This window comes from Erinaceus europaeus, chromosome 8 (assembly GCF_950295315.1).
Source record: "Erinaceus europaeus chromosome 8, mEriEur2.1, whole genome shotgun sequence".
Classification (NCBI taxonomy): domain Eukaryota; kingdom Metazoa; phylum Chordata; class Mammalia; order Eulipotyphla; family Erinaceidae; genus Erinaceus; species Erinaceus europaeus.
Genome location: NC_080169.1, coordinates 31,594,498 through 31,621,870, shown reverse-complemented (window position 1 = coordinate 31,621,870; position 27,373 = coordinate 31,594,498). Strand labels below are relative to the sequence as shown.

General features: G+C 37.8%; 1 protein-coding gene across 1 annotated transcript in view; it reads left to right on the top strand.

Annotated features, from left to right (window-relative positions):
* The window catches only part of ABCB5 (ATP binding cassette subfamily B member 5), a 138,212-nt gene that overhangs the window by 34,624 nt on the left and 76,215 nt on the right, over positions 1 to 27,373 (top strand). The window contains exon 13 of the mRNA XM_060196112.1: positions 6,896 to 7,066. Within this exon, the coding sequence (XP_060052095.1) occupies positions 6,896 to 7,066 (171 nt within the window). The remainder of the gene's footprint in view (positions 1 to 6,895; positions 7,067 to 27,373) is intronic.

Sequence of the window (27,373 nt, the reverse complement as noted above, 5' to 3'; positions counted from 1 at the left end):
TATGATGGTCATGGGTATTGGGCAAGTTGATCCACAATCCCCCTTAACAGATATGTTTTGGGGCCGGGTGGTGGTGCACCTGGTTGAGCACACATACTACAGTGCTCAAGGACCCAGGTTCAAGGGCCTGGTTCCCACCTACAGAGGGAAAGCTTCACAAGTCACACAGTGCTGCAGGTGTCTCTCTCTCCCTCTCTATCACCCCTTTCCCTCTTGATTTCTGGCTGTCTCTATCCAATAAATAAGTAAATATAAAATTTTTAAAAAAGATAATGTTTTACAAACCACAAGCCACAGGTCATAATTTTGTAACTTTTCTCTCTCTCTCTCTCTCTCTCTCTTTTTTTCTGCATCCTATTTATGTATGTACTTATTGGATAGAGACAAAGAGAAATTGAGAGGGGAGGGGAGATAGAGAAGGAGAGAGAGAGAGAGACCTGAAGGTCTCCTTCACTGCTCATGAACTAAGTGTTCGTGCAGGTGGGGAGCATGGGTTCAAACCCAGGTCCTTGTACATGCAAATGTGTGCACTCAACCTGGCGTTCCACTGCCCACCGCCACCCCCACCCCCGGAAATTTTTTTTCTAGTGACTACTTCGTTATACTAGTAATTACCGCCTGTCACCATTGGTTAGGATTACAATTAGAACAGTAATTGTAATGGCTTGAGGTCATTCTTTTCTTTTGGCTTAAAGAGCCCTCACTTCCTTTCTTTGAACTCATGCTGCTTTTCACATTTTCTTTTCCTCAAAACACCGACAATCTTCACTTTCGTAATTGGAATCTGAGATCTTCTCTTACCTCTTAAGCTTCTCATACTACATTAGTTACATCTTGCTTTTACTAAAAATCCAGTATTAACATAAGACGCCCCAGTATTCTAAGGGCTGGAAGGTGGTGCTTCTGGTAGAGTATACATGGTACAGTGCGCAAGTATCCGGGTTAAAGCACCCAGTCCCCGCCATCAGGGAGAAAGCTTCACAAGTAGTGAAGTTACTTCAGGGAGAAAGCTTCACAAGTAGTGCTGCAGGTTTCTCTCTCTTTCCCCCTTTTTCTTTCAGTTTCTCTCTGTCTCTACACACACACACAAAAAAATGAATAAATAAAATATTTTTTAAATTCTTTTAAAGATAGATCTAACAGTATTCTAAAGATATAATCCAAAGAATAAATTAAAGATATTAGCTTCTCATGATCAAAATTATATTGCAGCACATTATGATAACAGCTAAATTCAAGTGGTCTAGGTGGTGGCGCAGTGATAAAGCTTTGGACTCTCAAGCATGAGGTCCTGAGTTCAATCCCTGGCAGCACATGTGCCAGAGTGATGTCTGTTTCTTTCTCTCTCCTCCTATCTTTCTCATAAATAAATAAAAATCTTTAAAAAAAAAGATTTAAAAAAATTAAAATAAAATAAAATAAAATTAAAATAAAATAAAATTCACAGGCTAGGTGGTGATTTATCTGGTAGAGTGCCAGATAGGCTGTGAAGCAGTGTCTCCTTTTTCACTCTATTTCTCCCACTCTATCTTTGTCTCGTCTTCTATGTAAAAAAAAAAAAAAAAAAAGGCTGCTGAGAGTAGTGGGGTTGTTCAGGCACCAAATATAAGGGATAGCTCTGGTGAAAAAACAAACAACATGGTTAACCAAAGAAATAAGAGTATGCAAAAATTTAAAGTTTCTGATATAGTTATTCCAGTTAACTGAAAAATTGTTGAAAGAAAAGCTATGCTCAAAAACTACTACTATATTTTTTAATTGCTTTATTGGGGGATTCATGTTTTACATTTGACAGTAAATAAAATAGTTTGTACATAACACTTCTCAGTTTTCCACATAACAATACAACCCCCACTAGGTCTCTGTCATCCTTCTTGGACTTGTACTCTCCCCCACACCCACTTTTACTTTGGTGCAATGCACCAACTCCAGTTCAGGTTTCAACTTGTGTTTTCTCTTCTGATTTTTTTTCAATTTCTGCCTGTGAATGAGATCATCCCATATTCATCCTTCTGTTTCTGACTTATTCCACTTAACATGAATTTTTCAAAGTCCGTCCAGCATCAGCTGAAAACGGTGAAGTCACCATTTTTATAGCTGAGTAGTATTCCATTGTGTATATATACCACAACTTGCTCAGCCACTCATCTATTGTTGGACACTTGAGTTGCTTCCAGATTTTGGCTATTACAAATTGTGCTGCTAAGAACATATGTGTACACAAATCTATTTGGATGGGTGTGTTGGGTTCCTTAGGATATATCCACAGGAGAGGAGTTGCAGGATCATAGGGTAGGTCCATTTCTAGCCTTCTGAGGGTTCTCCAGACTGCTCTCCACAGAGGTTGAACCCATTTACATTCCCACCAGCAGTGCAGGAGGGTTCCTTTCATCCCACAGCATCTCCAGTATTTGTTGCTGGTTCCTTTTCTGATGTATGACATTCTCACAAGAGTGAAGTGGTATCTCATTGCTGTCTTTATTTGCATTTCTCAGACAATCAAAGAGTTGGAGCATTTTTTCGTGTGTTTCTTGGCCTTTTGGATCTCTTCTGTGGTGAATATTCTGTCCATTTTTGGATGGTGTTATATGTTTGTTTGTTGAGTTTGGCAAGCTCTTTATATATTTTGGTTATTAAACTCTTGTCTGATGTATGGCATGTAAAGATCTCTCATTCTGTGAGGGGTCTCTTGGTTTGGATAGTGGTTTCTTTTGCTGTGCAGAAGCTTTTTAATTTGATATAGTCCCATAGGCTTATGCTTGCCTTAGTTTTCTTTGTAACTGCATTCGTTTCACTGAAGATGTCTTTAAAATTTATGTGGAAAATTTCTGCCAATATTTTCTTCTAGTATCTGATAGTTTGTGGTCTAACATCCAAGTCCTTGATCCACTTGGAATTTACTTTTGTATTTGGTGAAATATAGTGGTTCAGTTTCATTCTTCTGCATGTTTCAACCAATTTTTTCCAACACCATTTGTTGAAGAGACTCTGCTTTCCCCATTTAGTAGTCTGGGCACCTTTGTCAAAGATTAGATGTCCATAGGTGTGGGGCTTACTTCTGGGCTCTCAATTCTATTCCAGTGGTCATTGTGTCTATTCATTTCATATTCCAGTACCAAGCAGTTTTGATGACAGTGGCCCTATAATACAATTTGAGATCTGGGAGTGTGATACCTCCAGTTCTGTTCTTTTCTTCTCAAGACAGTTTTGGCAATTCTAGGTCTTTTCTGGTTCCAGATAAACATTTGTAGCATTTGTTCTGTTCTCCTAAAAAATGTGGTTGAGATATTAATGGGGATTGCATTAGATTTGTATATGGCTCTGGGTAGTATATTCATTTTGATGATGTTAGTTCTTCCAACCTATGAACATCGTATATCTTTGCACTTCTTTGTGCCTTTTTCTATTTCCTTGAGTAGTGACTCATAATTTTCAATATACAATTCTTTCACTTCTTTGGTTAGGTTTATTCCCAGATATTTTATTTTTTTGTTGCTATAGTAAAAGGAACTGATTTCTGGATTTCATCGTCTTCTAGCTTAGTGTTTGCATAGAGGAATGCCACTGACTTTTGAATGTTAATTTTGTAGCCTGACACCTTACTGTATTGCCTGATGATTTCCAAGAGCTTCTTGCTAGATTGCTTAGGTTTTCCTATGTGTACTATCATTTCATCTGGAAATAGGGAGAGTTTGACTTCTTCTCTTCCAATCTGTATCCCTTGAGTTCCTTTCTCCTTCCTGATTGCTATGGCAAGAACTTCCAATGCTATGTTGTATAATAATGGTGATAGTGGGCAGCCCTGTCTAGTACCTGATCTGAGGGGAAATGCTTCTAGTTTTTCACAGTTGAGTATGATGTTGGCTGTAAGTTTGCTATATGTAGACTCCACTATCATCAGGAATTTTCCATCTATTCCCATTTTTGTAGCGTTTTGATCATAAAGTTATGTTGGATGTTGTCAAAAGTTTTCTCAGCATCTATTGATATGACCATATTGTTTTTGGTCTTGCTTTATTGATGTGGTGGATCATGTTGATTGATTTATGTATGTTAAACCAACCTTCCATGCCTGAAATAAACCCCACTTGGTCATGATGAACAATCTTTTTAATAAACTGCTGTATTCAGTTGGCTAGAATTTTGTTCAATATTTTAGCATCTATGTTCGTGTCCCTGTCTGCTTTTGGTATCAAAGTGATGTTGGCTTCATAGAAGCTGGAAGAGAATATTCCTGAAAAACTACTAATATTTTTTGATAAAAGCATAATTAGTATTTTAGGCCTATCTTATATCTGCTAGCCTTTTCTCATAAGCATATATAAAATTTGGTAAAATAGATGAGGCACAGACAATTTTTTTCCAGTTAATGGATAAGCGGTAGTAACAAACTATAATTCCTAAGAAGAATGAAACTGTGAATTTACAGCATTCTTCTGACCACATCTCTGTGGAACTAGAATTCAGATAGAACATAGCAGTCCAACTAAACTGAAAGGCAAAGGTCAAATTTTAGGACAGGATAAGCAGCATAAAAGTCAATGGTAGAGGTAAGGGGAGGCAGGAAGAAGAGGCAAATTCCAAGTAGAAATATCCTGGGAATCATTATATAAGGATAAGACTACACAGGTTTATTAGTTACAGCAGTTTATTTGGTACAACAACTACCACTACAATACATTAACATTAGCATTAACAGAGCTACTAGAAGTCAAACAGTACAGTGTGCATGTTGAAAGTACAGCCCAGTCAACGTAGAGAGATCACACTAACATTTTTCTAATGCTTCAGGCATATAACACACACACACACACACACACACACACACACACACACATTATCCTTTAGGAATAAAGCCCACACTTCAGAGTAAGACCAACTTCAGACCTGCCCTAACAAAGCCTAAAACCAAGCCAGGACAAGATCCTCAGAGGAGATAGAATTTGCAGACTAGGTACTGCCAAGTTTTGAGGCTTCCTACAGATTCATTCCGTACAAAGTATAAAACCAAGATTACACAAATTCAAGAGAAGCCAGTGCCAAGAATAAACCTATATGCACTAGAGTGAGCCATCTTCTGGACCCTTTTTTTTTATCTTTTATTATTAGAACAAAGAAAGAAAGGAGAGGAACAGATACCAAGCATTAATCTGCAACCCTTAGACCCTCATCCGTTTTTTTTTCCTTTGGTGCTCTCATGTGCTAATAAAATCAAATCCATGGGTTTCACACATGGAAGGCATATTTTCTACCTGCTGGATCACTTCTCAGAGCCCTAAAAATCAACATTTTATCATTAAAAAAAACAATTCATATCTGTTCAACATATTCTGTTCAACACCATTCAGTATATAGTTTGCAATAACTAGACATACAAATAAGCAGAGGAAGATACCTAAGTATTATTCAAGAAGCACAATCCTAAATGTTTATGCACTTGAGAGATTCAAAATTTAAGGGGAGGGCACTAGAAGATAACTCACTGGGGGTCCAGCAGTAGCGCAGCAGGTTTAGCACACGTGGAGCAAAGCGCAAGGACCGGCATAAGGATCCCGGTTCAAGCTCCTGGCTCCCCACCTGCAGGGGAGTCACTTCACAGGCTGTGAAGCAGGTCTGCAGGTGTCTGTCTTTCTCTCCCCCTCTTCTGTCTTCCCTTCCTCTCTCCATTTCTCTCTGTCCTATTCAACAACTAACAACATCAACAATAATAATAACCACAGCAAGGCTACAACAACAAGGGCAACAAAAGGCGGGGGGGATGGCTTCCAGGAGCAGTGGATTCATGGTGCAGGCACTGAGCCCCAGCAATAACCCTGGAGGCAAAAAGTAAAATAAAAAAATTTTTAAAAAGAAGATAACTCGTTGATTCAAGCCTTGGTACCACATGGGAACAACACAGTATGGAGGAATTATGGTTAGTAGAGCAGTATTTCTTTCTCTAGAACTGAAAGAATGGGGAGAAGGAGGGGATGTCGGGAATGGCAATATTGTGTCACATAAGGTTTTAGACCGAAATTAAAAAAAAGAATTCCAAGAGGTAAAAACTGATACATCTAAAAGGAAAAAAAGACAGATTCACAATTTTAATTGAACTTCAGTACTTAGTAAGTAGACAAGTAAGGGGAAAATTAGTAATGATGTAGACCACAATATCATCAACCAACTAGATCTGGCATTTATACAACATCCCACTCAATAGCAACAGAATGCTTTCTTCTCAAGTGCTCATAGGGTGATGACTTAGATAAAGAATATTCTGGGCCATTAAAAAAAAAGGTCTTTGATTTCAAAGAAGATAAAATATATAAAATATGTTCTCAAACCTTGATTAAATTAGACTATAGGAGTCAATAACAAATATATCTGGAAAAAAATTAAATAAAACACTTCTCCTTAATCGTGGTTGAAAGATACAGACCCAAGAAATGTTAAGAATGATTTTTAACTAATCTTAACTGACATCTCACCAAAGAAGACATACAAATGACAAATAAAAATGCAAGCCATAGCTGTTCAGTGCTCTGGTTAAAAAATAAATAAATTGGTCCGAGGAAATAGCTCAACAGTATCCCAAATATATAATACCCTGAATTTGTTCCCTGGCACAGCATTTAAAAAAAAAAGAATAAAACTGAAAATTATGTTCAATTGATTAATTTTTCTAAAGCTTTTGGATATAATATGTTCTTATTTATTTTAATCTTAACTGTATTTTCCTTTAGATCCTCTTTCGACTCTTTTTTAAATAGTTGTTTGCTTTCACAAAAACTCACAGGTCAAAATTAGCCATATAGTGATTAAACGGGTATGTAAAACAACTGTAACTGAATGTCATTTTCCATTCTGTTTGCTCATGTTGTGCTCTGTTCCCATGGTCTTTCCTATTTTGCATTAGAAATTTAATACCTTGGTTGGGGAAAAAGGAGCTCAAATGAGTGGAGGACAGAAACAGAGAATTGCCATTGCTCGAGCTTTAGTTCGAAACCCCAAGATTCTGATCTTAGATGAGGCTACGTCTGCCCTAGATACAGAAAGTGAATCAGTTGTTCAAGCTGCTCTAGAGAAGGTAAGTAAATAAAATCAATTACTTATTCCCATAGTCCTTTTTCAGCATTGCTATTAAATACAAGGAAATATGGCTCTCCTGTAGATTAGAGTCCAATTAGTCCAATAAGTGATATTATCTGTCATTCATCCTTTTTGGGGCTTATCTCTCTTAATATGCTTTCAAGCTTTACCCAGGATGAGGAAATGACTTCCTTTCGTAGCTGAAGAGTACATACCACAATTTTCTTAGCCATTCATCCGTCATTGAGCATCTGGGCTGCTTCCAAGTTTGGACTATTATAGATTGTGCTGCTGTGTACATAGATATTCATAAATCTCTTTGGAGGGGTATTTTAGTTTCCTTTGAGTATATCTCCAAGAGGGAAATTTCTGGGCCATATGGTAAATCCATTTCTAACATTCAGAGAAATCTCCAAGGTGTTTTACACAGGAGTTAGATCAAGTTATATTCTCACTAGCAGTGTATTAGAGTTCCTTTTCTTTCACATCCTCACCAACACTTGTTGTTTCTGTCCTTTCTAATGTGTGACTTTCTCACAGGTTTATAGTGGTGTCTCGTTGTTGTATCTAATTGCATTTTCTGATAATGAGTGACTTTGAACATTGTTTTCAGTTGTCTGTTAACCCCCTAAACCTCTTCTTTGGTGAAGATACTGTCCATGTCATCCTATTTTTTAATGGGGTTGTTTTTTCTTGTTATTTTAATTTAGTGAAGCAGTGAATTCTGTGTATTTTTTTTTTTTTTTTTTTGGCTGTTGGCCCTTTATCTAACGTATGGTATGGAAAGGTGTCCTGTTGTACAAGGTATTTTTCTGTTTTGGTGATAGTTCTCTTTGATTAAAGTTTTTAATTTGATATTGTCCATTGGTTTGGCTTACTTGTGTTTTCCCTGTTGTACTCAAGTGTTTGAAGGTATTTCCCAAGCATAAATCATGAGGTATCTTGTCAATATTTTCTTCTATGTTATTTTCTGGTTTCTGGTCTAATTCCCATGTCTTTGATTCATTTGGAGTTGACTTTTGTGTATAGTGACTTTTGTGTATATGTGTTGGTCCAGTTTTGTTCTTCCATATGTTTCACTTCAACACCATTTGTTGCAGAGACTCCTTTCTCCATTTAATGTGTTGGGTCCTCGGGGGGGGGGGGGGATATTAGTTGTCTGTAGGTATGAGAGGTTATTTCCAGACTTGATTCTTCCCTTTCTTTATTTCATTTATTTATTTATTCTGCCACCAGAGTTATTGTTGGGAGTCATGTGCCACACAGTAAATCCACTGCTCCCAGACTCTGACTCCTCTGTCGCTCTCTCTCTCTCTCTCTCTCTCTCTCTCTCCTTTATTTCACAGGACAGAGAGACCTTGAGAGAGAAGAGGGATACAGAAATGAGAGAGAAAGAGAGATGCCTGCGCCCATACTTCACTGCTCACAAAGCTCCGTTCTGCTCCGTAAGTGGGGGAACCCAGGAAAACTTAATTTAATTTACGATCTGGAAGTATGATACCTTAATTCTTGTTCTTTTTTTCTCAAGATTGATATGGTGATCCTGGGTATTTTCTGATTCAAGGTACACTTTTGTAACTTCTGTTTTCTTGAAGAAAATTGGTGGAACTTTGATAGGAATATTAAATCTGTATATGATCTGAGTAGGATAGTCATTTTGATGATGTTAAATTCTTCCATTCAATAATTAGGTTATATCTTTCCAATTTTTCCTTGAATAGTGACTCATAATTTTCTTTTTTTAGAGGTTCTTATTTTTTTATTTTTTATTTTTTATTTTTATTTATTTTCCCTTTTGTTGCCATTGCTTTTTATTGTTGTAGTTATCATTGTTGTTGATGTCATCGTTGTTGGATAGGACAGAGAGAAATGGAGAGAGGAGGGGAAGATAGAGGCGGGGAGAGAAAGATAGACACCTGCAGACCTGCTGCACCACCTGTGAGGTGACTCCCCTATAGGTGGGGAACCAGGGCTCAAACTGGGATCCTTACTCTGGTCTTTGCACTTCGCGCTGCCATGTGTGCTTAACCTGTTCCATTACCGGGTGACCCCCCCATAATTTTCAGTATACAAGTCTTGCACCTCCATTGTTAAGTTTATTCCTAGATACTTGATTGCTTTTACTGCTCTCATAAAAGGAATTGATTTTTGGATTTCTTCTAGCTAATGTTTGCATAGAGAAATGACACTGATTTTTTTCACTTGTAACCTGCCACCTTACTTAATTATTTCTAGTATTAATCATTTCTACTGGGTTCTTTTGGAATTTCTATAAATACTCTCATATCATCTGCAAATAGTGAATATTTTACTTCTCTTACAAATCTGTATCCCTTTAATCTCCTTCTCTTTCCTAGTTGCTATGGTGATACCTTCTAAGACAATGTTGAGTAGTAATTGTGATAATGGACATCCCTGTCTTGTACCTGACCAAAGAGGCAAAGCTTTCTGTTTCTCACCGTGAGTTTAATATTGGTTGTAGGTTTGTTGTCTAAAGATTTGACTAGTTTGTGGAATTTTCCATTTCTCCCCATTCTTTTCTTTTCTTTTTAATCCCCATACTTTTCAGTGTTTTGATAAAAAAGTATGTTGTATCTTATCAAAAGATTTCTCTCCATCTATTGAAATAATTGTGTATTTTTTGGTTTTCCTTTTGTTGATTTAGTTTATTGCATTTATTGATTTACATTTCTGAACCATTGCTTCGCTGGAACAAATCCACTTGGTCTTGATTTATAATCTAGTTAATTCCACTCAGTATCATACCTTCTATGTTCGTTAGTGATATCAGCCTGTAGGTTTTTGTTTGTTTGTTTTGTTTGTTATATTTCTGTCTTCTTTTGCTATCAGGCTAATATTGGTCTCATAAAAGGTGATAGGGAGTATTCTTGTGCCCTTGATTTTAAGAAGAGCATGTAAAGTATAGAATGTAGCTCTTTTATAAAATTCATTTGTGAAACCATCTGAGTTGGACTTTTGTTATTGGGGAGTGTTTTCATGACTGTTTTTGTTTCTTTGGCATATCTGTTTTCTAGTTTCTCCTGGTTCAGTCTTATGGGTTGTATTAGCTTCTAAGGAACTTAATCTCCCTCTTTTAGGTTCTATAGCTTGGTGATATAAAGTTTTCTTAGAAGCTTCACATAATAGTGTAGTTTTCTATGGTGTCTGTTGTGATTTCTCCACTTTCATTTACAATATGATTTATTTGGACTCGTTTCTTTTTTATATACTGTCTTTGTACAACCAGAAATGGACACTGGCATTCTGAATGCCCACTGCTCATTCAAAAATCTATTTGTTTTGGTTTTGTTTTGTTTTGTTTTTATTTAAGAAAGGATTAATTAACAAAACCATAGGGTAGGAGGGGTACAATTCCATACAATTCCCACCACCCAATCTCCATATCCCACCCCCTCCCCTGATAGCTGTCCCATTCTCTATCCCTCTGGGAGCATGGACCCAGGGTCATGGTGGGTTGCAGAAGGTAGAAGGTCTGGCTTCTGTAATTGCTTCCCCGCTGAACATGAGCGTTGACTGGTCGGTCCATACTCCCAGTCTGCCTCTCTCTTTCCCTAGTAGGGTGTGTCTCTGGGGAAGCTGAGCTCCAGGACACATCGGTGCGGTCTTCAGTCTAGGGAAGGCTGGCCAGCATCCTGACGACATCTGGAACCTGATAACTGAAAAGAGAGTTAACATACGAAGCCAAACAAATTGTTGAGCAATCATGGACCCAAAGCTTGGAATAGTGGAGAGGAAATGTTAGGGGGGTACTCACTGCAAACTCTAGTGCACTTCTGCTTTCAGGCATATATTTTGCAGGAGTTTACGGATATGTGTGAACATATGCTCTCTCTCACTGAACCTGGTCTATATCTAGGTTTTGGGACTTTGTTAGAAAGTGAACCACCTTTTACTTTGGTGTAATACTCCAATTCCATTTCAGGTTCGACTTGTGTTTTCTTTTCTAACCTTGTTTTTCAACTTCGGCCTGAGAGTGAGATCATCCCATATTCATCCTTCTGTTTCTGACTTATTTCACTCAACATGATTTTTTCAAGGTCCATCCAAGATCGGCTGAAAACGGTGAAGTCACCATTTTTTACAGCTAAAGTAAAAGACTCTGGGGTGGGTGGGTGGGTGGGGAGAATACAGGTCCATGAAAAATGATGAATGAAATAGTGGGGGTTGTATTGCTAAATGGGAATCTGGGGAATGTTATGCATGTAAAAAAAAAAAAAGAAGTAGAAACGCAAAGCAGAAATTGACTGAGTTTGGAGTATGGCACCAAAGTAAGAAAGCAGAAGTATACTAGAGTTTGCAGTGAGTACCTCCCTAATACTTCCTCTCCACTTTTCCAAGCTTTGGGTCCATGATTGCTCAACAATTTGTTTGGCTTTGTATGTTAACTCTCTTTTTAGTCACCAGGTTCCAGGTGTCATCAGGATGCCAGCCAGACTTCCCTGGATTGAAGATACCACCAATGTGTCCTGGAGCTCAGCTTCCCCAGAGACCCATCCTACTAGGGAAAGAGAGAGGCAGACTGGGAGTATGGACCGACCAGACAACGCCCATGTTCAGCGGGGAAGCAATTACAGAAGCCAGACCTTCTACCTTCTGCAACCCTCAATGACCCTGGGTCCATGCTCCCAGAGGGATAGAGAATGGGAAAGCTATCGGGGGAGGGGGTGGGATATGGAGATTGGGTGGTGGGAATTGTGTGGAGTTGTACCCCTCCTACCCTGTGGTTTCGTTAATTAATCCTTTCTTAAATAAAAAAATAAAAAAAATTTTAAAAATAAAAATAAATAAATAAATAAATTTAAAAAAAAGAAAGTGAACCACCTGGGAAGGAATTAGAGTATACTATGAAAGGAAAGGGCTCACCTGAGTAATGAAGTTGAAGGGTTGTCATTCCACACGTGAAGTCTCTGGACACAGTCTGAATGAAGCATGTTGAGGAGGCAATCATTGCATTGCTTAGGTTGTGATCGGCAGATGCAATATTATTTGATATGGATTAGGAGAGGCATACAGGAAAGTGGGCCCTATCCAAGGGTTCCAGGACTGGGAGAAGTAGAGGCTTTATAGTGGAGATGTGAGGTTCCTGCTGTCTTAGGGTTCAAAAAGACAATCGATAGTTAATGTTATCATCACATTGTTTGGTAATTGGGTTAACTTTGAAAAGTCCTTTTGTTAGGGTTTGCTGTACAGTACCCAGTATCTTGTATATAGCTGTGCTATTAGTGGCTTCTGATCTACTTGGTCTAGGCTTTTGAGGGAGTCTGCATATCAATTACACAGCCTATATATTGAAAAGATTCAGTTTGTGTTTTGAAAAACTTCGAGACATACAATTAATTTTCCCCCTCTCATATTAATTAAATAGTCATTTATATGACTACACTTTACTAGGAGTGTACATAAACACCATTCCCACCACCAAAAGACTGTGACCCATGCCTCCCACCCACTCCCACCCCCCACTGGCCCAGGAAGCTGCATGTCTACCCCTCACCACAGGGTTTTTACTTTGGTGCCCTACTTACAATTTGATCAGGTCCTGCTTTTAGTTTCCCTTTCAGATCTTCTTTGTCAACTTCTGTTGATGAGTGGGATCATCCCATACTCATCTTTATCTTTCTGACTTAGCTCACTTAACATAATTCCTTCTAGCTCTGTCCAAGATGGGTCAGCGAAGGTGGGTTCATTGTTCTTGATAGCTGCATAGTATTCCATTGTGTATATATACTACAGCTTTCTCAGCCACTCATCTGTTGTTGGGCACCTGGGTTGCTTCCAGATTTTAGCTATTATGAATTGTGCTGTTATGAACATAGGAGTACACACCTCTTTTTGGTTGGGTGTTATGGAGTCCTTGGGGTATAACCCCAGGAGAGGAATTACTGGGTCATATGGAAGGTCCAAGTCTAGCCTTCTGAGAGTTTTCCAAACTGTTCTCCACAGAGGCTGTACCAATTTACATTCCCACCAGCAGTGTAAAAGGTTTCCTCTGTCCCCACAACCTCTCCAGCAATTGTTGCTGCTGTCCTTTTTGATGTATGCCATTCTTACAGGAGTGAGGTGGTATCTTAGTATTGTCTTAGTTTGCATTTCTCTGACAATCAGTGACCTAGAGCAGTATTTCATATATTTGTTAGCCTTCTGCATCTCCTCTGAGGTGAATGTTTTATTCATATCCTCTGCCCATTTTTGGATGGAGTCATTTGCTTTTTTGGTGCTAAGTTTGCTGAGCTCTTTATATATTTTGGTGATTAGTTTCTTGTCTGATGTATGGCATGTGAAGATCTTTTCCCATTCTGTGATGGGTCTCTTTGTTTGTTTAATAGTTTCTTTGGATGTGCAGAAGCTTTTCAATTTGATGTAGTCTCATTGGTTTGTTTCTGCTTTAGTCTTCCTTGCAATTGGGTTTGATTCATCAAAGATGTCCTTGAGGTGTAGGTGGGAAAGTGTTTTACCAATGTTTTCCTCTAAGTACTTGATTGTTTCTGGTCTGACATCTAGGTCTTTGATCCATTTGGAGTTGATTTTTGTTTCTGGTGAGATAAAGTGGTTCAATTTCATTCTTCTGCATGTTACAACCCAGTTTAACCAGCACCATTTATTAAAGAGAGCCTCCTTTTTCCATTTAATACTTTGGGCCCCCTTATCAAAAATTAGATGTCCATAGGTGTGGGGATTTATTTCTGGGCTTTCAATTCTGTTCCACTGGTCTGTGTGCCTATTTTTGTTCCAGTACCATGCTGTTTTGATGATGATGGCTTTATAATATAGTTTAAGGTCTGGGAGTGTGATGCTTTCCATGTTTCTTTCTCCATGTTTCTTTTCCTTAAGATGGTCTTGGCAATTCTAGGTGTTTTCAGGTTCCAGATAAATGATTGTAGTGTTTGTTCTATTCTCTTAAAGAAGCTTGGTGGAACTTTGATGGGTATTGCATTAAATTTGTGTATGGCTCTGGGGAGAATATTCATTTTGATGATATTTATTCTTCCAATCCATGAGCATGGGATATCTTTCCATTTCTTGGTATCTGTTTCTATTTCCTTTCAGCATACAAGTCTTTCACTTCTTTGGTCAACTTTATTCCTAGGTATTTGATTGATTTTGCTGAAACAGTAAACGGGAGTGATTTCTGGATGTCTTCTTCTTCAGATTTAGTGTTTGCATAAAGAAATGCCACTGATTTTTGTGCATTGATTTTGTAGCCTGATACTTTGCTATATTGCCTAATAACTTCCAGTAGTTTTCTGCTGGATTCTTTAGGTTTTTCTATGTATACTATCATATCATCTGCAAATAGTGAGAGCTTGACTTCTTCCCTTCCAATCTGTATTCCTTTGATTTCTTTCTCTTGCCTGATTGCTATGGCAAGAAATTCCAATACTATGTTGAAGAGTAATGGTGATAGTGGACAGCCCTGTCTAGTCTCCGATCTGAGGGGAATTCTTTCAGCTTCTGTCCATTGAGTATGATGTTGGCTGTAGGTTTGCTATATATAGACTCCACTATCTTGAGGAATTTCCCATCTATTCCCATTTTTTGTAGTTTTGAGCATGAATGGGTGTTGGATTTTGTCAAAGGCTTTCTCTGCATCTATTGAAATAATCATGTGGTTTTTGGCTTTGCTTTTATTGATGTGGTGAATGACATTGATTGACTTACAGATGTTGAACCAGCCTTGCATTCCTGGGATGAATCCCACTTGGTTGTGATGAACAATCTTTTTGATGTGTTGCTGTATCCGGTTGGTCAAGATCTTGTTTAATATTTTGGCATCTATGTTCATCAGAGATATTGGTCTGTAGTTTTCCTTTTTTGTTCTATCCCTATCAGCTTTTGGTATCAGGGTGATGTTGGCTTCATAGAAGGTGGAAGGGAGTATTCCTGTTTCTTCAATCTTATGGAAAAGCTTAAGAAGTATGGGTACTAACTGTTTCCTGAAAGTTTTGTAGAATTCATTTGTGAAGCCATCTGGTCCAAGACTTTTGTTGTTGGGGAGGTTTTTAATAACGGTTTCAATTTCTTTGTCTGTGATTGGTGCATTTAGATTTTGTACTTCTTCTTGGTTCAGTTTTGGAAGGGCATATGCTTCTAGGAATTGTTCCATTTCTTCCAGATTCTCTAGCTTGGTGGCGTATAGTTCTTTATAGAAGTTTTGCAGGATTCTCTGGATTTCTGTGGTGTCAGTTGTCATATCTCCTCCATCGTTTGCAATTTGAGTCTTCTCTCTTTTTTGTTTGGTGAGTCTGGCTAGGGGATTGTCAATTTTGTTTAATCTTTCAAAGAACCAACATTTGGCTTCATTGATCTTTTGTATGGTTCTTTTATTATCGATGTTGTTTATTTCTGCTCTAACTTTAGTGATTTCTGTCCTCTGGATGCTTTAGGGTTCCTTTGTTCCTCTTCCTCTAAGTCATTGAGGTGTGCAGTAAGGTCATTCATTTGAGCTTTTTCTTGGTGTTTAATATGTGATTGTATGGCTATAAGTTTCCCTCTCAGTACTGCTTTAGCTGTGTCCCAAATATTTTGATAGGTTGTGTCTTCATTTTCATTTGTTTCCAGGAACATTTGAATTTTCTGCTTGAGTGAATCTCTGACCCAGTGGTTCTTAAGGAGAATGTTGTTTAGTTTCCAAATTCTTTGACTTTTAATAATTGTCTTTTTGTTGTTAAATGTTAGTTTTACAACACTGTGGTCTGAGAAGATACTTGGGATGATTTCAGTGTTCTTGAATTTATTGATGTTGTCTTTGTGGCCTAACATGTGGTCTATCCTTGAGTATGTGTTATGTGGATTTGAAAAGAAGGTGTATTCCAGTTTTTTGGGGTGAAGGACTCTGAAAATGTCCAAGAGGTCTAGTCTGTCAATCTCGTCATTCAATTCTCTTGTATCTTTGTTGGTTCTCTGCTTTGTTGATCTGTCTAAGTGTGAGAGTGGGGTATTGAAGTCTCCCACTATTATTGTATTACTATTGATGTATTTTTGAAATTCTTTCAGTAAGTGCTTGATGTATTTAGATGGTCCCTCATTGGGTGCATAGATGTTAATGATTGTTAAGTCTTCTTGGCTGATTGATCCTCTAATCATTATGTAGTGTCCTTGCCTATCTTTTATTACTTTATTTAACTTAAAATCTATTGTGTCTGAGATGAGAATGGCTGTTCCTGCCCTTTTTTGTGGTCCATTAGCCTGTATGATAGTTTTCCATCCTTTCACTTTAACTCTGTGTTTATCTTGTTGCGACAGATGGGATTCTTGCAAGCAGCATATGGTTGGATTATGTTTTTTGATCCATCCCCCCACTCTGTGCCTTTTGATTTGTGAGTTTAAGCCATTGACATTTATTGATATGATGGATTTAATGTATTGTAGTGCCATTGTTCAACAAAAAATTTTTTTTGTTTGCTCTGATATATTGCCAGTATTATAGTGATGTTCTTGTTTACAAAAGGTCTTTTAGAACCTCTTTCAGGGCCAGTTTGGTGATGGTTGCCTCCTTTAACTGTTGTTTGTCTAAGAAGGTTTTGATCCCTCCATCTAGTTTGAATGAAAGTCTAGCAGGATATATTATCCTTGGTTGAAACCCTTTTTCATTCAGGGCTCAATAGATATCTTGCCATTCTCTTCTAGCTTTTAGAGTTTGAGTGGAGAAATCTGCAGATAATCTTATGGGTTTTCCCTTGTATGTGACTTTTTGTTTCTATCTTGCAGCCTTTAGGATCCTTTCTTTATCCTTATTACTTCTCATTGTGACTATGATGTGTCTTGGTGTCTTCAGGTCTGGGTTGATTCTGTTTGGTACTCTCTGGGCCTCTTGAACCTTGATATCCTTTCTGTTATTCAGGTCTGGGAAGTTTTCTTCTATTATTTCCTCTAGAATGTTTGCTTCCCCTTCCTCTCTTTCTTCCTCTGGCAGGCCAATTATACGAATGTTACTTCTTTTGAGATCATCCCATATGTCTCTGTTGTTGTTTTCAGTGTCTCTCAATCTCTTTTTAAGGTCTTTCACCTCTTTCTTCGTTTTCTGTAACTCATCCTCTGTCTGACTAATTCTGTTTTCTGCTTCTGTTAGTCTGCTTTCCCTTGCCTCAGCTTCTTTCTTCATTACAGCTATTTCAGCTTTCAGTTCTCTAATTGCCTCAAAATAATCAGTATTTTCCTTGGGGGTCTCAACTGTTGTTTCCCTAATACTGCCATTCCTTTCCTCCAATGTTGTTTTCATTTGTGTGATTAATAAGTTTATTATTGCTTGCATACTTTTCTTATCTATGGTTACTTCTGGCTGATTTGTAGTTTCTTCTGGGCTATTGTCTTCATTCATTGTAGTAGCAGTTTTATTTGTTTTTGATCTACCCATTTTTTTGATTTATGTGTTTCTTTTTTATGCTCTGTTGTTCCTCAGTTGTTGTGTTTTGAGCACAAGCAACACTGTACTAAATACCTTTATGACAATTGCACTCACCAACCTCAGGAATTATAGTAGCAACTGAAGCAAGTATTGAAGCAGTTTAATCACTATCAGTTAGCCAAACAATTTCTCCAGTCCGTGAAAAAATAGTAACCAAATCCAAGTGAAGAAGAAAGAGAAAAGAAAGAAGGGATAGCAAGAATAGACAGTTATGCAAATCTACTATCCACTGTATATTCTAGGGGTAACAAGAGGGGAAAGGGAACTAGAGCAGAGATACACACATAGAGAGTCCACTCTGAGTCAGATTTCTTCCCCAAAATAATTCACAAATTCATAAAGGCAAAGAAGAAGGAAGGAAGAAGTGTATGACAAGATTAAAAAAAAAAAGAAAAGAAAAAGAAAAAAGATACAAGTGAGAGAAAAGGGAAAAGAGAAGAAAAAGAGCTGTAATTAAAGAGCAGTGAAAAGAAAAAAAAACCCTCATGACTAAACAAGGATGGCTGAAATAGACAGTTATGCAAATCTACTATCCACTGTATATTCTAGGGGTGGCTAAAGGAGGAAGGGAAGTTGAGCATAGACACTCGCATTGAGAGTCCACACTGAGTCAGAATTCTTCCCCAAAGTAATTCCCAAACGTGTATCAGTGAATTCAAAAAAGTACACTGTTTGGTGGTGTGGGGGCTGGGGCCTGTGGCTTTGGAAGCTGTCAGATTAAGGAAGAAAGGATGACAAGAATGAGAAAAAGAAGAAAAAAAAGAGAGAAAAAAGAAAAAGATAAGAAAAAGAGCAGTCATAAAAGAGTGGTGAAAGGAAAGATTTTTTTTTTTATTTTTTATTATTTAATTAGCTATGCGGGGTGAGGTGGGTGGGTGGGGTTGGTTACTTAGAAAGAAAAAAAAGGCCAGAGGTTTCAGAAGGGTATAGACTTAGAATGAATGATACTCCCTGGTGGGACAGGAATTTGGTAAAGACAGAAGCTCAGCAAGGGAGCCTGCTAGCAGCTGGTCCCCAGGGACTGGTTATGGGGGGGTGTGGAGGGGGAGGAGGTGTGCTATATAATTAAATGGAAAAAAATTTTTCCCCCTTTTTTTCTACTCTATTTCTTAACCCAAATTAAGTTATAGTCACCTCCTTGGTGTCACTGTTAGGACCCCCTATTGACTGGCCTACTAAAAGCAGAAAATCCTACCGTTTCCAGAAGGTGTGTTCAGAGCTCAAGCCACTAGCAGCTTCTCAGTCCACCATCTTCCGGGAACTCCCTCAAAAATCTATTTGTAACTTTAATCAATTTGCATAGGTCAGATGACATAAATTTTTACCATGCCTTCCATCTCATGATTGCCTGCCACATGTTGCTCAAGATAGTTCTTACTTATTAAATTTATTTGATAGGACAGAGAGAAATTGAGAAGGGAAAGGAGACACAGAGGCAGAGAGAATAAGAGACACCTGCAACACTGCTTCAATGCCAGTGAAGCTTCTCTTCCTCAGGTAGGGACTGGGGGAGCTTAAACCCAGGTTCTCTCATACTATAACATGTATGTTCAACTCCATGCACCACCACCTGGCCATAGGATATTTCTTACTTTCATAAAATAAGAAGAAAAAAGTTTACTTCAAGGGCAAGGCTGATGCTGTATCAATATTCTTATACTTAATAACTAGGAAAGAGCTTCATATACAGGTTACACTGTAGTAATGGTATTATTTCTCAACATATCCATCTCTTTAAATTTTATAAGATTTTTGAAAATATATTAAAATGGGACCTAGAATTATCTAAAGGTTAAATGTTATGTTTATTGTCTTTCATTCAATATGTTAATCACTTTAGGCAACCAAAACTGATTCATATTTTAAAATAGTTGTTTAATGGTATGAGAAACTAGTAAATGTTTTTCTTACTAATAAAATGTAGATCATGACAGAGAGAGAAAGCATAGTGATTATGCAAAGAGACTCTCATGACTGAAGCACCAAAGTCTCAGGTTCAATCCCCTGAACCACCTTAAACCAACCATGAGCAGTAAACTCAATAAAAGTTACAGACATTTATAATGAAAACTAGAATATGTTGTTTGAAGACAGAACATTAAAAAGCAGACAATGAAAGAAATATGGGACTGGGGAGATAGTACCAGCAGTAGTGAAACCCCTTGCACTACCATAAGTGGGAACTAAGGTTTGCTCTCGTAAGAGAGAGAGAGAGAGAGAAAGAGAGAGAGAGAGAATGCAGTTCATGTACATGGATGGGGAGAAGTAATATAGTCAAAGTGTCCCTCCTACTAAAAGCAATATATAATAGATACTTAATGCAGTCCCAGTTGAAATTCCAGTGATTTTTTTTTTTTTAAAGAAAATTGAGGGAGTTGGGTAGGTAGCGCAGAAGGTTAAGCGCAGGTGGAGCAAAGCGCAAGGACCGGAGTAAGGATCCCAGTTCAAGCCCCCGGCTCCCCACCTACAGGGGAGTCGCTTCACAGGCAGTGAAGCAGGTCTGTAGGTATCTATCTTTCTCTCCTCCTCTCTGTCTTCTCCATCTCTCTCCATTTCTCTCTGTCCTATCCAACAATGACATAAACAACAATAATAACTATAACAATAAAAACAAGGGCAACAAAAAGGGAATAAAAATAAATAAATATAAAAAAATTAAAAAGAAAATTGAACATGACCAGGCAGTGGTGTACCCAGTTAAGCGCACACATTACCATGTACAAAGACCTGGGTTCAAGGCCCTATTACCTTCCTTCACAAGTAGTGAAGCAGGTTTACAGGTGTGTCTTTCTCCCTCTCTCTTTTTTTAAATGTTAATAGTGATTTAATATTTATTCACAAATTCACATGTCAACAGGGGTGTAATTCCACACCATTCCCACCACCTGATTTCTAAGTCCCCAATCTCCCCAGTGCAAACCACAGCAGTTCTAAGGTTGCAGACATGGGCCAGTCATCATCTCTACAACTATCTGCCTACATTTCTATATAAGTACCCCCTTTTTCTTCCAGGTCCAGTCCTCTCTCCCTCTCTGAGCTACTCATGACACCATTACTACATCCAAATGTCCCTCCCCTTTTCCTCCTTTCTCTCTGGGTGCTGATGGAGCTTGAGTTCAGAGCCCTCTTATCCTCTTCCTCCCATTTCTCCCCCATTGGGAATATGAATCAAGATTTGCGGTGAAGAAAGTGGAAGGTCTGGCTTCTAATTGCTTCTCCACTGGACATGGGCATTTGCAGGTTGATCCGTATCCCCAGCCTGTGTCTGTCTTTCCCTAGTGTGCTAGACCTCTGGCACTCTCCCTCTCTATCTCCCACTATTCTCTCAATTTTTCTCTGTCCTACAAAACAAAATAGAAAGAAAGAAATAAGGAAAGGAAGAAAGAAAGAAAGAAAGAAAGAAAGAAAGAAAGAAAGAAAGAAAAAAAGAAAGAAAAAGAGAAAGAAAGAAGAAGAGAAGAAAAAAAAAGGAAAGAATGGATACCAGGAGTGATGGATTCCTAGTACTGGAACTCAAGCCCCAGCAATAACCCTGATGGATATAAGAAAGGAAGGAACTTTCCTTTTTTTTTTTTTTCTTTTTTACCAGAGCACTGGTCAGCTCTGGCTTATGACTTATGGTGTTGGGGATTGAGCCTGGGACTTGAAAGCCTCAGGCATGAAAGTGTCTTTTCATAACCATTATCCTATATTCCTACCCATGACCACAGAATGTGAGCTCAGATCTACAGGGATGTAGAGGTCACATAGGCTCCTAAGCTGAATATGGGCCCCAGACCAGACCAAATCAATGGGGTTTACAATCAACATTATTTATACACCTTTCCCATATTTGGGAGCTACTCTCTTCCCTGATCCAGCTTTCTGGTCCTTTTTCCAGCCATGACATCATCTCCCCAGACAATAACATGGATCCACCTGCATATCTTATGTCAGGCTCAGAAAAAAAAAAATCTAGTATAGTCATGGGCCCTTTGGAATATAACTAAAATATGCCTATTAGCTATCTACAAACAGAGACCCCCAAATCTTCATCTGCAATATTCTTGCCGTTAGGTTCATGATTAGTCAACAATTTTTTTGGCATAATATGTTAACTCTTTTTTCAGACACCAGGTTCTAGATGCTAACATGATGCCAACCAGATTTCCCTGGTCAGGTGATCCCACGAATCAATGCCCATGTTCATCTGGGAAGCAATTACAGAAGCCAGACTTTCCACCTTCTGCACCACATAATGAATGACCTGGGTCCATACTCCCAGAGGGATAAAGAATAGGAAAGCTATCAGGGGTGGGAATGGGATATGGAGTTCTGGTGGTGGGATTGTGTGGAGTTGTACCACTTTTATCCTTCGGTTTTTGTCAATGTTTCCTTTTTTATAAATAAAAATTAAAAAAAAGGGAGGGAGGAAAGGAAGAAAGAATGAAGAAAGAGAGAGAGAGAGGCACCAGGTGGTGGTGCATCTGGTTAAGCGTTAACATTATAGTGTGCAAGGACCCATGTTCAAACCCCTGGTCCCCACCTGCGGGGGAAGGCTTCAAGAGTGGTGAAGCAGGGCTGCAGGTGTCTCTGTCTCTCTGTCTCCCTATCTCCCTTCTCCTCTCAGTTTCTCTCTGTCTCTTTCCAATAATAAATAAAAAATGTTAAAGTGAAAGAGAGATAATTGAACAAAAATAGTAAGATTCTTGTAGAAATAACAAAATACCTCAAATAGGGGCCAGGCCGTGGCACATGTGGCTGACTACACATGTTGCAATGTGCGAAGACACAAGTTTGGGCCCTACTCCCCACCTGCAGGGGAGAAGTTTCACAAGCAGTGAAGCAGGTCTACAGGTCTCTCTCTTTCTCTCTCCCTCTCTGTCTCCCCTTTCTCTCTTGATTTCTATCTGTCCTACAAATTAATAGAAAGAAAAAGAAAGAAAGAAAGAAAGAAAGGAAGGAAGGAAGGAAGGAAGGAAGGAAGGAAGGAAGGAAGGAAGGAAGGTAGGTAGCAAGGAAATAGGAAAGGAGTGGAAAATGGCCACCAGGAGCAGATTTGCTCAGTCTTCTCTGTTAAGTATAAACCAAATTGATTGTAGTTAGCAACACATCTTTATGGATCTGGAAACCAGTCTTTTTTTTTTAATTTTTTAACATTTACTTATTATTTTCCCTTTTGTTGCCCTTGTTGTTTTTTCTTATTTTTTAATTTATTTATAAAATGAAAATATTGACAAGACCATAGGATAATAGGGGTACAACTCCACACAGTTACCACCAATATGCTATCCCCTATTCTTTATCCCTCTGGGAGTATGGACCCAGGATCATTATGGGGTACAGAAGGTGGAAGATCTGGCTTCTGTAATTGCTTCTCTGTTGAACATGGACGTTGGCAGGTCAATACATACTCCCAGCCTGAGACCAGTCTTCTTATGGAACCTCATGTGTTATTACTCCACTCCATTTTGATTCTTCCTAAAATATTCCATAAAACTTTACATCACCAACTGAATATGTATATATGTTTGATATATGTGTTTATATATATGTGTGTGTGTGTGTGTATTCTATTTTTATCTCTTTTTATTTGTTCCATTGTTATCTATTGTTGACTCTCTTTAGTGGCAAAGACTTTTATTGGTAAACTACATTGACCCTAGCATTAGAATGATGCTTGGTCCTTAGTAAACAGCTAATGAAGGGGTCAGGTTGTGGTGCACCTGTTTGCAGGCATGCACTAAAGTGAGCAAGAACAAGGGTCTAATCCCCCACTCTCCTCTTTATTTCCCCCTCCCCTCTCAATATCTCTGTGTCGCTATCCATAAGAAACAAATAAACAAATAACATAAAAATTCTTTAGCAGATAATGAATATTTGTTAAATGGACTTTGCATGAGAGTGATACAGAACTGTTCCAAGGTCAGAAGTGCTCTTTTTTTTTTTTTCTTTTTTGGTTTCTGAGTTTAGGCTTGTTACAAATAAGTTTTACATAACTAATCTTGTTCAGGAGTGAATTAAAGATCAGTGTATAAAGGTTTATTCTATAAACTATTAGGCTTCCACTACTGGTTTGGATCTAATATAGCAGACTTCCAGGCTGTCCCACTATAAGGAGGCAGGGCAGTGAACACCTGCAGGCCCTTAGGAAACAGAGGAAGCCCACACTGATTTTGTGATAAAACCTGTGAAACTTCTTTGAAATGCTAAAAGTGGTATGCAAATAGAAGTAATTACTATTAAAGGCGGCTCAACTACACCACATCAATAGAGAATCTTTCAAAAGGTCCTTTGCTAATTATGAAGGAAGGGTTTTCATCCCAGTTTTATTCTTTCAAGAGGTAGAACTGCTTTGTTGCAGCCCTTATGGACTTTTCTTTATCACCACTGTACCTTCTCAATATGAGGCCCTATTAGTCTTCCTCCTCTCAGGTGCTTTATCTTATAGTTAGACTACCTGAAGAACTAAACAATAAGAAAATGGTATACAGATTAAGCTGTGACTACTTTAATAAGTTAAATAAAGAAGTAGTCATTCAAAATTGAAGTTAGGCTAATTATTGCTTTTTGCTTACACACACAGAGAGAGCTTATTTTGGCACATCTGTTAAATATTTTACTTTCTATTTACATGTGGAAATAGGGCTTTGTTGAATTTTTTTTCCTTTCTTGTTTGTTGTTTTGCCTTTTACCATATGTTGCTCCACTAAAAACATAAAAGGGCTTTTCCAGGGAATTTCCTTAGCTGAAATTTGGCCAGTAGAGCAATGGTGACATACAGACTACCTCATCAGAGTACAATGAAACACTGTATACGCCTTCTTAATCAAGTTATCATTTATAAAACTTGTTACTGCATTGCAGGTAACCAAAAATTTTAGAGTAGTATTTTTCCTCTTTAATTGCTCAGGAGCTTGTTGAGAATCAGATTTTAAAATGGGAAAGGTAGTTGGAGAGATTTGGTATCTCAGGGAACATGGACTAAGACTTGCTTATGTAAGACCTTGAATTTGGTCCCTGGTACCACATTTGCTAATGTGGTGCTCCAGTCTTTTTTTTTTTTTTTCAATTTATTTTTTCATGCTTTTAATTGAGATTAATTGTTTACAGTAGATACATTTGTTAGTCCATGTATAAAAATTTTCAGTTTTATTCAGAATACCTCAGCCCCATCCTAAGTCTTTACCATCTAGCACTAGGACCTGAAAACCTCTCCCTTCCCTTTACCCCCTCCCCTCCAGAATACTTTAGTGCATTCAGTTTTGTTTTGTTTTGTTTTTTAATATATTTTCTCAATATAGAAATCTATCCTATTGCACAGGTGGTGCAAAGCACAAGGACCAACCTGCATAAGGATCCCGGTCTAAGCCCCCAGCTGCCCACTGCAGGGGAGTCGCTTCACAGGCGGTGAAGCAGGTCTGCAGGTGTCTTTCTCTCCCCCTTTCTGTCTCCCCTCCTCTCTCCATTTCTCTCTGTCCTATCCAACAACAACTACAACAAGGGCAGCAAAAGGGAATAAATAAATATTTTTTAAAAAAATCTATCATCTGTGTTTTTCAAAGAAGATGTGGTTCTTTCAATATTCTAAAAATGTTGCTCCACTGACTTCTAGCTTCATTTTTTCTAATAGAAATGTACTATAATTTTAAACTTTATTTCTTTCTAAATAATATGCCTCTTTTCTGTGGATATTTGCTAAGATTTTTCTCATTATCACATGTGATATATACATAAAAGAATAATATTTATCTATAAAGATTAAATCCTGAAAAGATGAATGAACTAGAGTTATTGGATCTACTGTTGTACATCATAGCTACTTAAAGTTCCACCCTAAATTTTCTTTCTTTTTTCCTTAACTCCCCCCTATGAGTAAAACCATCTGGTATTCATCCTTCTATTTCATTTACTATGATGACTCCTTAAGTCTCATCCAAGTTGAAGCAAAAACAAAACAGAATGCTATTTCTTTGTTAAACTATTTTTTTATCATTCATTGGGGGTCTGGGGGTGGGTGGTTTACAGTACAAATGGTGAAATATGGGTATAATTTCTCCTCTCCACGTGATAGGTATCTGCAAAACACTCTCACATCCAATTTAAGTCCTTTGTCACCAACACAAGTCAGAACCTCAGAGCCCTTGTAGCTCCCACACTTTCCCTCCTTTCCCAGAGTAATTTATTTGGTGCAGTATACCACACCCTGTCCAGGTTTTACTTTGTTTTCCTTTTCTGTCTTTGCTTCCTGTGAGAGAGATCATCTGGTATGCTTCCTTCTAGCCTTTGCTTATCTCACATACCATGGTTCCTTTAAGTTTCATCCAAGATGAAGCAAAGGAGATGACATCATCACTTTAACTGCTAAGTAGTATTCCATCATGTACATAGATACTACAACTTCCTCAACCACTCATTTGAGTAGTTTCCAAATTTTAACTGTTACAAATGCTTCCATGAACATAGATATAAGTAGATCTGTGGATATATATTTTGTACTCTTAAGACAAGATAGGAATTGCTGGATTGTATGGTAGGTCAATTTTTTAATACCTTGAAGAATCACCAAACTCTTTTCCAGAGGGACTGGGCCAATTTATAGACCACCAACAGTGTAAAGGTTTGTCTTTTTCTCCACACCCTCACCAGAACTTGTTTCTGCGAGTTTTAGTTTAGACCATTTTCACATTGTCATCTTGATTTGCACTTCTCCAATAATCAGTGACTTCACCTTTGTGGAAGCTTCACCATACAAGGGTGACTTTTTCAAATACATAGAGGCTGAGACAATGACAGAGGGAGAGAAGAATAGATATCACAACACCAAACTCCTTCCAGTGTGAGCTTGAACGTGGATCACATGTATGCCAAATCAGACACACTACCCAGGTGAAGTATTTTGCCAGCCAAAGAGTAAATTTCACTTATATACACAAATTTCCTCATCTAGAAACTTCCAGCAAGTTCTGTTCTCTAAGAAGAAATATCCCTTATCTTCTCTACTTTACATGAGTTAGCACTTAATTTGATTCCTAGTCCCATGACCCTCTATCCTCTCCTCTATCCTTCTATCTTCTATCCTTCTATTCCTGGTCCCATGACCTTCTATCCTCTCTTCTATCCTTCTATTCTATCTTCTATCATTCTATTCCTGGTCCCATGACCTTCTATCCTCTCTTCAATCTCTGCTATGTGTGAATGAACATCAGTCTGTTCCACAAATTCCATACTCTTTTTTTCACATCTTGTCTTATTTTTGCTATATCTAATATAATAATTGCCACTTTTCTATTTTTCCTACTAGATAAGATTCTATATATTCACTAAAACTCCACCCAGAAGTCATCTATTTGATTATTTTCTTTATTTGACTAGGCAGTTAATCACATCTTCACTTCTGTGGTATATTTATATAATTTTACTGTAGATTATAGTATGCTCTAAGGTTTTTGGGTTTTTTTTGTCTCCCTTATTAGCTATTTTAGGGGTAAGATCCTTGACTTTGGAACTTCCTTCAGTAAATATCCAGAGGTCTGCAACTTGAAAGATTTTCAATTAATACTTTTAAAACTATTATTTACTGTTAATTTTTCATGTATAAGACATGGTACCGTGAACATTTATCTGCACAATAGCCTTAAAATATAATTAGTTGAATTGTCCCTATTTAACAGTCAAGAAAATGAGACATGGGGAGAGTAATAATTTGTCAAAGATGGCAAATTCAGAAATTGGCAGAAACAAGATCAAGAATTATGATTCCAGAGAACACATATAATGAAGAAATTGTTCAAATTTAGAGTTTCCTTTGTAAAAGTGATAAGCCCCATGTCTGTTTATGATATTGCTTGTCACTTATATTTAGTTATCATCTGATACAATAACTATACTCATCATTCT